The sequence below is a fragment of the Amblyomma maculatum genome, chromosome 2, assembly GCF_055883805.1.
Source record: "Amblyomma maculatum isolate TAMU_Amacu chromosome 2, ASM5588380v1, whole genome shotgun sequence".
Lineage (NCBI taxonomy): Eukaryota > Metazoa > Arthropoda > Arachnida > Ixodida > Ixodidae > Amblyomma > Amblyomma maculatum.
Window position 1 is genome coordinate 48,813,596 of NC_139345.1, and position 15,574 is coordinate 48,829,169.

Here is a 15,574-nt window from a genome sequence, read left to right on the forward strand (position 1 = left end):
AGACGAGTAAAGAAAAATATATATTTGCATCATTATTTTCAATGCGACAGAAAAAAAAAAAGAAAAACAAAAAGCGCTGTATAACATAAAATTTTTGTCAATTTACAAAAAATTTCTGTCAGTTGTAAACAGAAAAAAAACTGTAAAATAACAAAAAAATAAAAACAGAAAATATAGCAGGACAAAAAATTTCTGGCAGGACAGCTGCCAAAAAATTTTTGTATTTTTCAACAAATATAGATCAAACCACAGCTCAAAGGAATCTGGCACACAGCTCGTGACTTACATTTGCTGAACTTCTTTTGATGTTTATTAGCACAAGCCGGTCGTTTCTCTGGCTTGTTCATGAAGCAAAGTTTAGAAAGTTTAGGCGGTGCAGAAAACGCAACTTGAACCTTAAATTTACTTTCAACTTTTCTTGATGCTATGGATATTTTATGGACGTAAGGAATGATAGGCACATGCTTCCTTTTTACTTCCGGATTTTTCTCAACATGAAATCACTTCACCTTCTGAGCCAACATTTCGAAAGCAGCCAAAATCGATGGGGGCGGGCAGCTTGCTTCTTTCAGCCTCTGAACTTGGGCGCAAAAACTCGCAGACATCATGTAATGGCATGATTTTTCTAAAGCGCTCTGAATGGAATTCGCAATTATAGCTCTTTTGACGAGCTTCGAGGGAGAACTGTCAACAGGGAGCAATCCTTTCTTATATCTCTGATTGTACGCCCAGCAAATATGATCATTCGTTGTTAACTGCTACTACCATCCGTGGCTTTGATTGGAGAAAACGGATAGCGTCCTAGTTATAGCCTCAACTAAATTAGGCTGTGGCACTCCCTTCAGAATAATCAAAAAGTAATCAACATATCTAAAAATGGAAACAACATTGTGGTCATTGAGATGATTTGATTTGATTTCCAACAGCTGACAAGAAAATGTCACAAAGAACAGGTGCCAAAGAAGACGCAATACAATACGCCCTTTATTTTGAACAAAGAAGCCCTCTTCAAACGAAATGACGGTCGAGTTCAAGTAGAGTTCTAACAATGCTACAAAACTGTCGCTTCTAATTCCAGCGGAATTTTGAAACTGAACAGCCCCTGTTGTTCATGATCTTGTCACTGACTGCACTTAGGAGTCCTTGATGAGGAACGGAATAATATAAATCTTCAATATCGATGGAGAAGCCATTGTATTAAAGGGGAGGTAAATACTCAAGTTGTTATGACGTTCGAAGAACTACGCACCAAAGTGCCAATGTGTACCAATGTACCATTGTGCCAAGGTGCTTCTGCAGGCAGCAACTGACAACAAGTTGCCATGTTCCTTTTTCCGAAACAATTGTGCGTAGTGCATTCGAGGCTTGTGGGTTTTTACTGTAAAGAACACTTCAATGAAGCCTCTATCTTCGTCTTTTGCCCTCTTCTTGATGGGGTCCAAATGCAAATCTTCCAGAATCTTTAGTGCTTGTGGTTTTCTAGAACGTGCTTTGAACTTGACGCTCTTGAAGATTTTGCTGGCGGCCGCGGTAGCCTTTTCCCGGAACAAACCCGTCGGCAAGACAGCGAATCTATCTTCCTTGTCAGATTGGATGCTAGAAGATCATTTTCTTGAGAGCTTGCACACTTCTTCAAGCGGTGGGTGCTTCGGGTGGATAGCCCCAATGCGCCTCGTCACGCAGTCGACGCCATCACCAGAAGAGTGGCTACCATACATCGGAGCGTGAAAAAGAAAGGATGATACAGTGATGGCGTCGCCTGCGTGATGGCGTCGCCCGAATGTCGTCAGTTGCTACCTGCAGAAGCACCTTGGCACGTTGGTGAGCGAGGATTCCTTCCTTGTGCGTAGTTCTTCGAACGTTGTACAGCAACTTGAATCTTTGCCTCCCCTGGAATGTAATGGTTTCTCGATTGACATAAAGATTTATATTATCCTGTTCCTCATCAAGGACTCCTAAGAGCGATCAATGACAAGATCATGAACACAGGAACTGTTCATTTTCAAAATTCCGCTGGAATTAGAAGCGACAGTTTTGTAACCTTGCTAGATGTTGGAAATCAAATCAAAAGTCAACTCAATGACCCGAATGTTGTTTGCATTTTTAGATATATTGATGACTTTTTTTAATTATTCTGAAGGAGGTACCACAGTCTAATTAAGTTGAAGCTGTAACTAGGACGCTATCCGTTTTTTCCAATCACATCCACGACCTCACCTTTACATGGGAAGTGCCAGTTAACAACGAACTGCAGTTCTTTCATATTTGCTGGGCGTACAATCAGAGATCTAAGAAAGAATTGCTCCCTTTTGACAGTTTCCATTCGTAGCTCGTCGAAACAGCTATAATTGCGATCCATAACTACAGCGCAAACGACAGGAAAGAGATAAAGGAGGGACACCACACATCTATCTTCATTTCTGTCCTGTCGTTCGCGCTGTAGTTATGGATCATAGAAAACAACAACTCGCCCAACAACTGCTTTTGTATAATTGCGAATTCCCTTCAACGCGCTTTAGGGAAATCATGCCATTACATGATGTCTGTAAGTTTTGGCGCCCAAGTTCAGAGGCTGAAAGAAACAGGCTACCCGCCCCCGTCGGTTTTGGCTGTCTCCGAAATGTTGATTCAGAAGGTGAAGTGACTTCATGTTGAGAAAAATCCAGAAGTAAAACGGAAGCATGTGCCGATCAGTCCCATCCATAAAATATCCCATGGCATCAAGAAAAGTTGCAAGTTAATTTAAGGTTCAAGTTGCGTTTTCTACACCGTCTAAACTTTCTAAACTTTGCTCCATGAACAAGCCAGAGAAACGACCGGCTTGTGCTATCAAACATGAAAAGAAGTTCACCAAATGTAAGTCACGAGTTGTGCACCAGATTCCTTTGAACTGTTTGATCTATATAGGGCAAACCGGTACGCAGATGCTTCAATGAGCGTGCCAGTGAACACGTGCGGAATGTGCGCAATCAACATGAAAGCTTCCTAGCAGAGTATCGCAAAGCCTGCTGAGGGTGTCTTCCGGAACTAAACAAGAGCGAGAAGTATAGTAGAGGCTTATTTCATCAAGAAAGCAGGAAGATTGTGCGTTAGCAGGCCGTCCATATAGATCAGCGAAGCTGAGGCGGCTTTTCTTGAAGAATACCTGCAGATTTTATACTCGGGTCTCTCTTTTTCCTTCTTTTTGATAAGCGTTTTTGATTGTTAACTATTTTTTGAAGCTTTTCTTTCGTTTTACGTTGACGCTGAGATGATTCTCATAGATTTCAAAGTTTCATATGCATTTTTTTTTTCGAGTTTCTGTTGGTCGTTTTGCTTCCTTTGTCACCTCTTTAACCTTTCATGTGCTTCATTTTTTCGGTGTTTCTGTTGGTCTTTTTGTTAATCATCGTCACTTGTTTTCAGTTTTGAAGGCGAGGAGAAAAAAAAATCTCGCACCGTGCTTGTCTTGGTCACGAGCGCAACTGTGGCGTGTGGTTGAATTCAAGCTCCTGTTTGTTATTGGTGTGCTTTTTTTGTACGCTCGGATCATCTTGGGTCTCTTTCCAACAAGTTACTTTTAAGGCTGGCTTGCTCTACTATGATGAATTCCAATTTTCTGACCGGCGTGCTGTACTGTGATGTATTTTTTTTTTCTATCCTGTGACCAGTAGCGCCAGTTATCTGAACGCTGCATGTGGATGACTATGTGATAGGACTTTGTGATACGGTTTGGGTGCTTCATAAAAATGCAAGGGTTTGCGCAAATTAACTTCAGTTGAAAGTTGGCGCCTGTCCTGTTGCGTGTTCCTTCGTCCTCGACCCTTTCGTGCCGTCCTCAGAATCAACATCAGCTGTGAACCAACTAGCCCAAAACAAAGTACTTCATGTTCCTTCCGATGAAGCGTAGAAAAATACTTACTGCGGGCGAACTAAAGCATAACATGATGTTCACCTAGAGTTGACAAAGGCTATTCATGTTCACCATGGTCTACATGACATTTTAAGGCGAAAATCTTTAATAGCTTATGCTGTCGTGGACAAAATGTGTACCGCTTTTACGGCGTTCTGATTGGCCGAGGCGGGATTGCGTCATAGAGGTCTCGACCAATCACAGAGCACCACCACAGTATGCGCGAATGCGTGCCTTATGTGGGTATATATCAATCAATGATCAATTGCTAATTAATTTATGTATTTATTACCACTTCATGACTAAATAAATACTTCATTAATCAACTAATATTGATTCATTAACTCCTCAAGTAATCAAATAATTACCTACTTTATCACTAATTAATTAATTACTAATCAGCGCCAGTTTCGTAGCTGAATGCGGCGCTCAGGCTTTCGCCTTTCACTACTTTAGTCGCTACAGTCCCTCGTAATTTTTTACCGTGATCTTTTACGCTGACCTTTTTCGGTTGGTCTAGACTACGCGTGGGTACGCTTTATCCGCATCTCGTGATGTGAAGTCATCGTTAGCGTACCTATATATAAAGCGTTGCATAGCCATCTCAATCAAGCAAATAGAATCTAAACAGAGCTTACGCTCGATAAATAGGAATTCCATGCTTAAACCATTCTCTATCTTTTTTCTTTCTTTTTTGCGCAGGAACCAGCAGTCACAAGCACCACCACCACGACCTCCTAGAAAGATCTCCAGGAAGTACAGCTACCTCACAGTTGGCTACACGAAAGGTATGCACTGCCCTAGATCACAGATTTATGGTTTGCAGCTCGCTAATGTGAATGACAAAAGCAATATCTGACTTTGCCTTTCCAGACGGTGAAACGCAAACCTTGCTTCCAAAGGTAAGCCACCGAAAAAAAAATTAGCGTATCATGCATATTCCTACCAAATATCCGAATATTCGATGCTATACGCAAAGTAAACTGCGGGAAACTGAAGCGAAGGCATGACGCTTCTGGGTGCACCTGTGAAACGAAGGCTCGTCGGCCTTCCTTCTTAAACCCACGTGTGACAACGCCGCTTGCAAAGTTACTGAATGTTATTACAGTAAAAGTTTACTCACTTTGAACGTCAAGGAACCAAAGGGAAACATATCCAAAATTTCGATTTATGTATTTACCCCCCCCCCCCCCCCCCCCCCATAATTAGGGAAGATTACACTCTCGCGCAAGGCTAGACTGATGACACAGTGATGTTTGCATTTAGTCTACGCATCTAGTTGCACACACTCTTCGTTCGAGAACACGGGCTCGGAACTTGCTGCAACTCGCTGACGTCCCGATCTCGACGCATCCGACCGCGCACAAGCTTCGCTGGGCAACGAGGACTCGGAACTCGAATCCTTTGTTGCAACTTGCTGACATCTCGACGCATGCTCTGTTGCATCTGTCGTTGCATCTGTTCTCGAGCAGCGGCACATCGGATCGCGCCGCGCTTCTTCTTCGGGAAACTATCTTCGTCGGGGATACGGTCGCTTTGTCGTCGGGAGCCAGAGCGCAGCGCTAAGTCCGTCCGTGCGTACGCGCGTCCGCTAGAAATGTCACACTTCTTCGCGAGGTCCCGCGGGATACCGTGATACTGTTACATTATCTGCCATGGCCGGACGTGACGTCATCATAAAGTCACATCCGACTATACTAATAACCGTAACTGTCATCATGACGTTACATCCGGTCATGAATGATTACTGCGAACACATGTTGCGTTCCGCACGATCCTCAGAACGACCTCCGGCTTAAAAGGCATCGCTGTTAAAACTGTCAAGTACGTATCTTCAATCTCAATAGATTTCTTGGATTAAAGACTGCATGGTTTGAGCAGTGAGAACAGCGCGGCAACGGCTGGTTTTCACGCTTCCATCAATGCTTCATAGCATCGAAGCAGAGGGCGTCCCACGCCCTTCACGGTTATTCACGGTGCGACGCGCTGTAGCTCCGCAGCTATTGGGCTCGCTGTCACCCCTCCGAGTCACACTTGGCGTGTCCGTGTGAGTCAACACCATCTAGAGGTGTTGTGTGAGTGCTTGCAGGCACCCTCCGCCCTGCTAAGCCTGCCGCGCGCCTCTGTGCGCTTGCAAGCGGCCTGCTGCTTCTCCCTTGGCGTTTCTGGCCAGCCTTACTCCTTTGACTTGCTAACTTCGCTCCGCTGGCCTGCCCCCTTGTGCTACTGCTGCTTTCCCGTCCCCACCAAGACCTTGCTTCCCCGCACCCTTCATGGGGCTACCTCGTGGTCAACTGGCTTGGCTTCCGCCTACCGCTACGTTTCCATTGCGTCTCCCCCTTCTGGAGATTCCCTGTACCTCCCCTGGTGGCCTCGTTTCCCGAGACATCCGCCCAGCACTCGACCGCCACTCTCGATGTTGACCATCGTGATCTGACCATTATACGCTGCCCCGCCAGACATATTACTTCGAGTCTACCAGGCGAGCCTGCCTTCTACCCCAGCGCCTCGAATTGTTCTGGTCTTTGAGCAATGTCAGCGACTTCTGATCTCATTTAACGCTCAGGGCTGCCTAAGCTTTCAACTTTCGCCCTGTCACAAGGCAGCAAACCGCTTCAAGCTCTGTGTAGACCGTGTTGGCAGCCACCATTTCGTCTGAAATTTCTGATCCCAACTATCCGTGAGGCCGTGCACCCCCGTTTGCAGGTCTAAAGCTCGCAATGACGTCTTTTCTTTGGCCCCGATATCACCTGTGGTTACTCGGCTTCGTGTGCGGGACTTCCTGGAGTCTGACCCTCCCCCCCCCCCCCCCTATATGGACTACCAAGCCTCTATGAACTACCAAGCAGAGCAACGTACGATTAGATCGTCGTCTCGATCAGCACTCCTTCCAGTCCTAAAGGGAGACCACTGTCGAACCTGCCGCTAGTCTCACCCCACCAAGCCCCTTGGGTACCCAGACTGTACCCTTCGGGACAACGGGCCAAGATTCTGTGACCTCCCACAGAATTACTGATGCTTCTGAAACCGGCATCTAAGGTCCCCAAGCACCCCCTGAGAAAAAGGACGCGTCTCTTTCTTGTAAGGAAGACCCCCTACTACCCCCCCCCCCCCCCCCACCTGCGAACCCCTCCAGGGCCAGGGACCTACAGACTCCCCCTTGGTTATTCCGCCTGAAGACCACGGGCAATCATCACTGCCTTCCTCGGAGCCTCCCCTACATGACAATCATCTCTCCTCCCTTTTCTTACAGCCAAAGAGGAGGACAACGGGGAAGGATGGATACATGCCCAGTGACGCGCCCGGAAACAGGCGCCTCGGCCTCAGAGAATGGTCACCGTTTTAATTCACCCTCAGCACCGTCACTTCCAGGGTGCAGTCAAGGAGGATAGGAGTGCCGCTCTCTACGCTCAACCTGGCGTCTGTGAAATTCGGTTGAACAGACGCCGAAACATCATTGCAGCTGAAGTCACCTCCAGCGAGGCCCGTAATTCCCTCCTTGGCATAGGCTGCCTTCTGAACACTCCTGTCCAATCCTTCGTGGCATCCTCGGCAGATGGACATATCGGCACCACCTGTGGTGTCAGCAGGGAAGTTGATGCTCCCACCATTGCTGATGCTGTGGAATCCACCATGGACATGACCAGTGTCAGGCGCAGCGGACGCCCGGTCTCTATCTGCTTCGCTGGCCCCCTTCCTGACTCTGTCCTCATCTCGGGCATGCGGTTCAAAGTCCGTCCCTACAGTCCTGACCTCTACAGTGCAGCTGCTGCGCCAGGTACAACCATGTTAGGCCACATGCACCAAACCCTTCAGGTGTGCCATCAGTGGAGGCCCTCATCTTCGTTCCGCCTGTCAGGCACAGCATCCCAGGTGTCTCCATTGTAAGCGACGTCATGAAGCCTCCAACGCAATCCGCTCCACGTGCGACATCAAAGCCAAGTAACCACAGCTCTCCGACACCAATCCGGCGGACAGAAGGATATTGGAAGGACAGCAAGAAACACCTCCTTCCCTCAAGCTAAGCTATGCTGGGGCCCTCTGGTCCTCCCTGCGCGGCGCCCCTCGCTTCCAGGGACAATACGGAAGGCCCGCCACTCCGGCAGAGCACGGCGGCTCCTACGGAGCCTCGCCTCCCTCAGTATTCCTCGGCGACCTATGCAGGCCATCGTCATCTATCACTGTGGCTGCCCTCGCAGAGCTCCTGGCAAATCAGTTGGCAGCCGCGATCGTCCCATCCCTTCCATTCTCTAGGCCCCTTCCAGGACTGACTGGGTCCTCTATGGACCCTCTTGGGGATCTCCCGCCTGCCTGTCGCCTCGCCTCCTCCTGCCGTTCAGCAGCAGATCGAGATCCTCTGCTCTGCTGACATCCAGTCACGAGCTCCTTGCTGCCCTCTATCGGTCCAGGAGGCGTTCCGCTCCTGGGGCTGATGGCATCACCAATCAGATGCTGTGTAACCTGGACACCCTTGAGCTACGCCTTCTGAACAGCCTCAACACCATTTGGAGGACTGCCTGCCTTCCTCCTGACTGGCTCCTGGCCCTGGTTGTACCTGTCCTCAAACGAAGGAAATCCGCCCGGCTGCTCTCATCATATCGGCCAGTATCACTCACCTCGGCTACCTGCAAATCTTTGGAGGTAGTAACATTAGCCAGGCTGACGTTGATTGCCCGAGCAACCCACTTTCCTAAGCAGCTGACCGGCTTCCGCGGCGCCACTGCTGCGCAGCAGACTCCCTCGCCTCCATCCTGGAAGATGGCAAAAGTGATGGCGATGTCGTCATGCTGGTCCTTCTAGACATTCAGACGGCATTCGATATCCTCCTTCACGCAGCCATCCACAAGGCCCTGGATCTAATCGATGTGCGAGGCGTCCCGCGCGCCTTCATCATGGCCTTCCTTCGGGGACGGACCTTCCAAGTCCGTGCTCCCCTCGATCTATCACAGCTAGAGAGCTGCGTGGCTCCGCACTGAGCGCGTTTCTCTTCAACGTGACCATGGCATCGCTCCCAGCTTGCCCACTGTCCAACCCGAAACTCACTGCGGGGTTCTCCGTTTATGCTAATGATGTGGCCCTCTGAGTTTGTGGTCCCTGCCGACGCCTCAAGTCAGCCTGAACTGCCATTCAGAGGGCACTGGACGCTTTTCCTGTAAAAGCTTCCATCGAGCATATCGGGCTGTCCCTCTCTACCACCAAGACAGAGGCCTTCACCTACCACCCTAGGAGAGCTCAGGCAAGAGTGAGCACGCTCAAGCTGGCTGGAGTGCGTCTACCCTGGAGGGACCAGGTCAAGTACCTGGCCATCCTGATTCACCGGAGGCTGACCTGGATTCCTGCGGATAAGACCCTTCTTCCCTGGCAAAATGCAGCTGCCAAGACTGCTCTTCGCCTCCGTGCAGAAAGAAATGGTTGCTCGCCTTTCTGGCCCCTGCGACGTTACCAGGCTGCTGCCACTTCCCTCCCGCTCTAAGCCCTTCCACTTATCATCCTACGGCCTGCCCGACTGAAGTCTTTTGAAGCAACTCATTGGACAGTCATCCGTTCATGCCTGGGCCTCCCTTTCACCTCCCCCATCGCGGCCACTCATGCAGAGGATGGTGCCTGGCCTTTGTCCTTTCAGCTCCTCCAAACTGGGCTCCGACACATAGACCGAATTCATCACGTTCCAGATGGCAATTTTCTGCTGTTATGACTTCGTGGCGCCCCCTCTTCTCGTATATGAGGCACCTCTGTCCCCTTTATGACGGCACCATCAAAGGAACGCCAGTATTCGCGCTCCTCCCACGGCTCCCTTGGAGAATCATCCAGAAGCTTAACATAGAAAACCTAAGACCCATTTCGTTAGCGTCGTGCCTAGGCAAATTAATGGAACACATCGTTCTCAACAGGCTGCAGGGTTATGTAGAGGACAACGACCTCATCCCCTCAACCATGATAGGATTCAGACCCAACCTCTCCACGCAGGATGTCATAATCCAGCTGTCGAAGAATGTTATGGATTCCAGGTACTGTCATGGAACGAGGGCAATACTTGGGCTTAATCTCTATAAAGCCTTCGATAACGCCTCGCACGAGACGATATTAGAAAACCTCTCGCTTTTGAATCCTGGAGTCTTCGGGTACGTCCGGTCCTTCCTTACGAACAGGACGGCCGAGCTCACTCTCGGCGCGATCAAATCAGACCCCATATCTCTGGGCGGAAAGGGAACACCACAAGGCTCTCTGATGTCGCCGTTCCTCTTCAACATTGGACTGATAACACTGCCCCCCCAGACTCGCCGCCGTCGAGGGGCTACAGCATACGTCTTACGCGGACGACATTACCCTGTGGGTGAACAGGGGAAGTGATGCCCAAATAGAAAGCGTGCTTCAGGAAGCAGTCGACACCATTGAGACTTACGCTCTAAGGGCGGGTCTTGAATGTTCACACTCTAAGTCCGAACTCCTTGTAGTTCGAGAAGGTCCCAATCGAAAGAACAGACCTCCGCCTCCTGCAATCAGGGTAGAGCTCAAAGGACTGCCAATCAAACAAGTAGACACCATCATAATCCTAGGCATGTTCATTCAGAGTAACCACAGAAATTTAGGAACATTAGATAAAGTGACCACAATAGTCACCCAAACAGCCAGACTAATCCAGCGAATAGCCAACAAGAGGAGGGGCATGAAAGAATGCGACACCTGTTGACTCATTCAGACTTTCGTCATCACCAGGCTAGTCTACACCCTGCCCTATCTGCACCTTTACCAAGACGAAAAGCAAAAGGTTGAATGCCTTATCCGGCAAGCTTACAAGACAGCACTAGGACTATCGAGAAACCCCTCAACCGACAGGCTCTTAGCTCTTGGAATGCACAACACACTTGATGAACTCAAGGAAGCGCATTTAATAGCGCAGTACTCCAGACTGGCGCGCACCAAAGCCGGGTGGCTTGTCTTGCTGAGGCTAGGCATCAATGCCGAACCCATGGCGGACTATCCCAGGCAAATACCCACAGCAATCAGGAAGGAGCTTGTTATCAAGCCCCTCCCTAAGAATATGCACCCCATTCACCACGAAGGCAGGTGACTAGCACGCGCACGTGCACTACACACCAAATACAAAGGAAACCATTCGGTTGCTTACGTAGATGCGGCCGAATATGAAGAGACGGACCGCGGTTTCGCGATTTGCGCGGTGACTGGGGCCCGTGAGTCCACGCCTACCAAAATCTTAGCTTCAGCTACTGTACGCACCAGAACCTCCGAGGCTGCAGAGGAAGCAGCCATCGCGCTGGCTATCGTTTCTACCGAAGCAGATGTTATAGTCAGTGATTACAAAACAGCCGTAAGGAATTTCGGGAGGGGCCGTCTGTCAGCTGCCGCCAGGAATATCCTTAAAAGCTACCGTCCAGTCCCTGGTAGGACGATAGAACTGGTATAGGTTCCGGCTCACTCGGCCAATCCCGGGAACGAGAAGGCTCACGAATATGCCCGAGGTTTCGTCGGCCGGGCGGTGCGCACCTCGTTTCCCGCGGGCGCGAGGGAGGGCTTGCTCTCGTTCCATGATATAACTCGCCATTTTAGCTTGGGAAGGCGCATCTTCCCTCCACCACACAATTCATTAAGCAAGGCCCAGGAGATACTCTGGCGCCAGCTACAAACCCGCTCCTTCCCCTGCCCCAAAGTTTATTCATATATATTCAAAGAGCAGGTTGACCCTGAATGCAAAGAGTGTGACGTCGACGCTACTTTAGACCACATTACATGGGGGGCGCGGCCTATCCGCCACCCGCCGATTTGCTGCCAGCTCCATCTCTGGAGGAGTGGGAGGCCGTGCTGCGCTGCTCGGACCCGGCCATCCAGGCTCGGGTCACTGAGTGGGCCGAAGAGATCGCCGACAGGACGCAACTGGCGGCCATCTGGCGCGGCCAGCAATCAAACTGAACCTCTTAAAGCCGATGAAATAAATGTTTTCCCATCCATCCACATTCCCTGGATAGAGCAAGCAATGGACTCCGGTTGCTGACATGCGACAGATGGTTGCCTTTCTGCCCCAGACTTTGGAGGGACGCATTATAGCCTACTGTAGCAGCTCTGTCTTCCCCTCCTCCGGGCAGGCAGCGGAAGCCTGTTTCATTCTCGCCCTGGAGCTGTCTTCCTGTCGACTTTCCTCGACCGCTGCTGATATGGCTGGCCTCCATCTGGCTGCTGACCTACTGGAACGAGTTCCCGGAGACCAGTCTGCTACCGTTCTTTGCGTTCCCGAGCAGCCCTGCTTATCATAAAGAACGGGGGAGACATGCAGCCGACCGCGACTCCCCCGGGCACGTCTCTTGGCCATTGGGGACTCGGGGAATCAGGTGAGCCCCCACTGGCTCCCATCTGTGTCCCAGGCAACGAGTTGGTGGACCGACTGGTAAAGGCAGCTCATGAGGACGGCACACCTACCTCCCTCTATCAACGCCTTCGGCTTCTCTCGGAAGATGCTGAACCAGGCTGTCTTGGCAAGACCCCGACGCAAGACTAACGTCGAAACAATGGCTCCGCCCACTACCGGACAAGATCCCATGACCTGACCGGACCCTGCTGCTCCGCCTGCGCACCGGTTCCTCATGGCCTGCCTGCACGTTATACAGGTGTGGGCGGGCCCCATCACCTTCCTGTTCCTCCCGCAAACAGGACGAAATTGTAGCACACCTGCTTTGAATGTGTCCCTCTGGCCATCGCCCGCTGTCTGCTGTGGGATTGATACCACTCACCGAGGCAGACTTTCTCTTCCCGAGACTGTCTCTGCTGTCGGCCTTTAACATCCTGGCAGACTTCCTGAAAACCACTGGCCTCACCTAACGTCTGTAGTCTCCTATGGGGCTCCTCCCTGGCTCCCCCGATCAACCACCGGAAACCCAACTCAAGGCTGTGCCTTGCATTCTTGCTGGATTCTGCCTGCCTGCCGCGGCAAGCTCTCAGTCACGTGAGCAGCTGACCTTGCTCACATCCTGACCTGGAATGTAATGCTTCGTACGACCCTCTGCCCTGCTGCGTCCCTTACCTGCTGTATCTACCAGGCGGTCTGTTTGGTGCCCGCCCTCTTCTCCCTCAACCACAGTACTTTTCCCCCATCATCCCCATTCCCCCAACGGCTCCAAGACGTGATGACATAAGATGGACAACAGAAGAACAGCCTTTCCAAACATCTAACTGCTATTCATTACATAGCCACTGCGCAGCGCCCACCGCACGGCGAACGGCAGGTGATAAGTGTACAGCTGGGCCCCCTGAGAGAAGAGAGATGGAATCACGCGCATAGAACAGCGGCGCTCTATGGGTGTGAAAAAAGGAAGGAAAACACTAACAACTGCAAATCGATATCCGAAACGAAGTTCAGCTGGCTAATACGGCTGGTCGAGCCGTAGTCAATCCGGACTGGCGGTAAGCGCAGAAAAGCGAAACCTAAACTACGCAGTTGGAATAAAGTAAAATTCCGAGCATGCGCCCCTTCTCTCTCATGCTCCGAAATTACTGGAAAAGTAGAGGGGGGCATTTTCCCGGAAATCCACACATATTCAACGTGGCAACAACAAAACTTTTCCCGAGAGAAAATTACATGGATTTGAAATTTTATCTCTGATCGGGCTGACTTGGATTAGAGACGTCGGCGCGCCGCTGCCTTGTTCTTGCTACGCCGCCGCAGCGCCGATGCTAACTGATCGGTGCCGGTCGCAGTTTTCTCGGCGCGCTAAAGATGTCGGCAATTGCCTCAGTATTTCATTGCGGACATATATCCCGCCTCGACAGTTGCCATCTGCTCTTTTGTGTCGCACGCATCGGACGTCTATCGCGGTGGTCATCTGGCACCAGCCGTCAGCCTTTCGGCATGTACGCATCCGTGTGAGAAAGCGCCGTGCGGGCACCGTTTTTAAGGCGAACGCCTTTCTAAGCTCATGGAACTAAATCCCGTGCGCGAGAGTTGTGCTCGAGATCTGTCATATTCCGCGAAATTCCCTTCTAGTCCGCAGCACCCTAATTAGCGAGCGTCTCGTGCGGTGCTTGCGTGAGCGCTGCCCAAAACTAAGCCGACAGATCAAATTTCCAGATTTTCGAATGAATGGGCTCTTACTGTACTTCAGACGCCAATTAATTCCCACATGATTATCGAATGTCACTGTTAAATAAAACATCATTAGTTTCACATTAAAGTGACAGAACACCGCAATTTAGGTCTCGGAATTTTTTTCGACGCAATGGAAAGATTGGTGTCTAAAATGTTCGATTTCATAGCGGTTTTGGTAGAAACGCTGTAGAAAAAATTTACCGAGAATTTGTCGATCAGTGTATGTGCCCGTTTTTATGTACTCCGATGCTGGAAACCATTAGCAGCGACCGCGATGACTGGTGGTCGACAAAAAAAAAAAAAAAAAAAAGGCGTACCGAAAGCAAATATAAATTTCCTCGCCAGACTGTCATTAAACATTTTTTTTTCCGTAGAGCAACGCCCTTTTCAGTTTCCACACTCAATGCTGTTATGGCACAATAACGTGCGCTTCGTCGACGAAAGCTTTAGGCCCGTATTCTAAAACACTCCTTACAGAATTCCAAACAGTGTGGCTCCATCTAGTGGCAAAAGCAGAAAGCATGCCTGTCGCAGTGCGAAAGGAGGGGTGGTTTTTATTTACGGACGCATTGGAGCGACTGCAAAATCTAATAAGCTCTGACAAGCACTCCTAGAAGAAAAGAGACCAATGTGCACTTACGAAAATCAGCGATATTTTGCCAAGATGTAGTCACGTGGGCTACTACACAGAAAGTGATAGGGTTTCTCCGCTAGATAGCGCCTCAGTTGTTTTTATGCGAGAGAGAGAGAGAGAGAGAGAGAGAAGGCCCAGGTGCTTATCGCCGGAGGTTCTAACATCAGCAGGTGCAAGCAAGGTAGGAACGTGTAAAGGGTGATAAGCGAGTGTTAATTGTAACCTTCCCAGGGAGGACAATGAGGGCAGTGCTGAAAGAGAGTAAAAATAGGTTGTTTAAAAATCCCGCAGAGCGCAATATGGTGATAGTAGCCGCGGGGCTAAACGATGTCCTAAATGGTGACGCTGCAGGAGTGGTGGAAAGTTTAGCTAAGGGAGTTGACGATATCAGAGAGATAACACAGCAAGCGCAGATAGTTATATGCACAGTACCGGAGATGCTAGGATCGAACGGAAAGCTGGAAAAGGACGTGGTGACAGTTAATTAGGACATAAGAAAGTTAAGCCTGGAGAAGCGTTTCGAAGTGGTTGAGGTAAACAGGGAGGTGCATAAAGCAGGTTTTGATAGGGCTTTTCAGCGAGATGGCATTCATTTTAACAGAAGGGTGGGGGCAGAGATCGGCTGGCGCCTGGCAGGCAGGGCTGTAGCTTTTTTAGGAGGTCCGTGAGGACTCCGTGCACAGAGGTAGTTAGAAGTGAAGCAGAAGAAAGCGTCATAATGGAGGCTAAGCCCAAAATGGCAAGGAGGATTTCAAGAAAGAAAAGTACAAAAAAGAAATTTAACACTAGGATCAGCTACATAAACAAGCAAGGAGGTAGAAAAAGAGCAAAATGGCTAGAGATAGAACAGCAGTTGAAGGATGACAAAATAGGTGTGTACGCTCTATGCGAGACTCATCTCAGGGATCTAGAAGATCCGCCATTTATAGAAGGCTAAGTCTGGGAAGGGTGC

General features: G+C 49.8%; 1 protein-coding gene across 3 annotated transcripts in view; it reads left to right on the forward strand.

The window, feature by feature from the left end:
• The window catches only part of LOC146198579 (uncharacterized), a 42,292-nt gene that overhangs the window by 22,146 nt on the left and 4,572 nt on the right, over positions 1 to 15,574 (forward strand). For all 3 annotated transcript variants that reach the window (XM_084594070.1, XM_084594071.1, XM_084594072.1), the window contains exons 5-6: positions 4,595 to 4,680; positions 4,766 to 4,794. In XM_084594070.1, the coding sequence (XP_084450196.1) occupies positions 4,595 to 4,680; positions 4,766 to 4,794 (115 nt within the window). The remainder of the gene's footprint in view (positions 1 to 4,594; positions 4,681 to 4,765; positions 4,795 to 15,574) is intronic.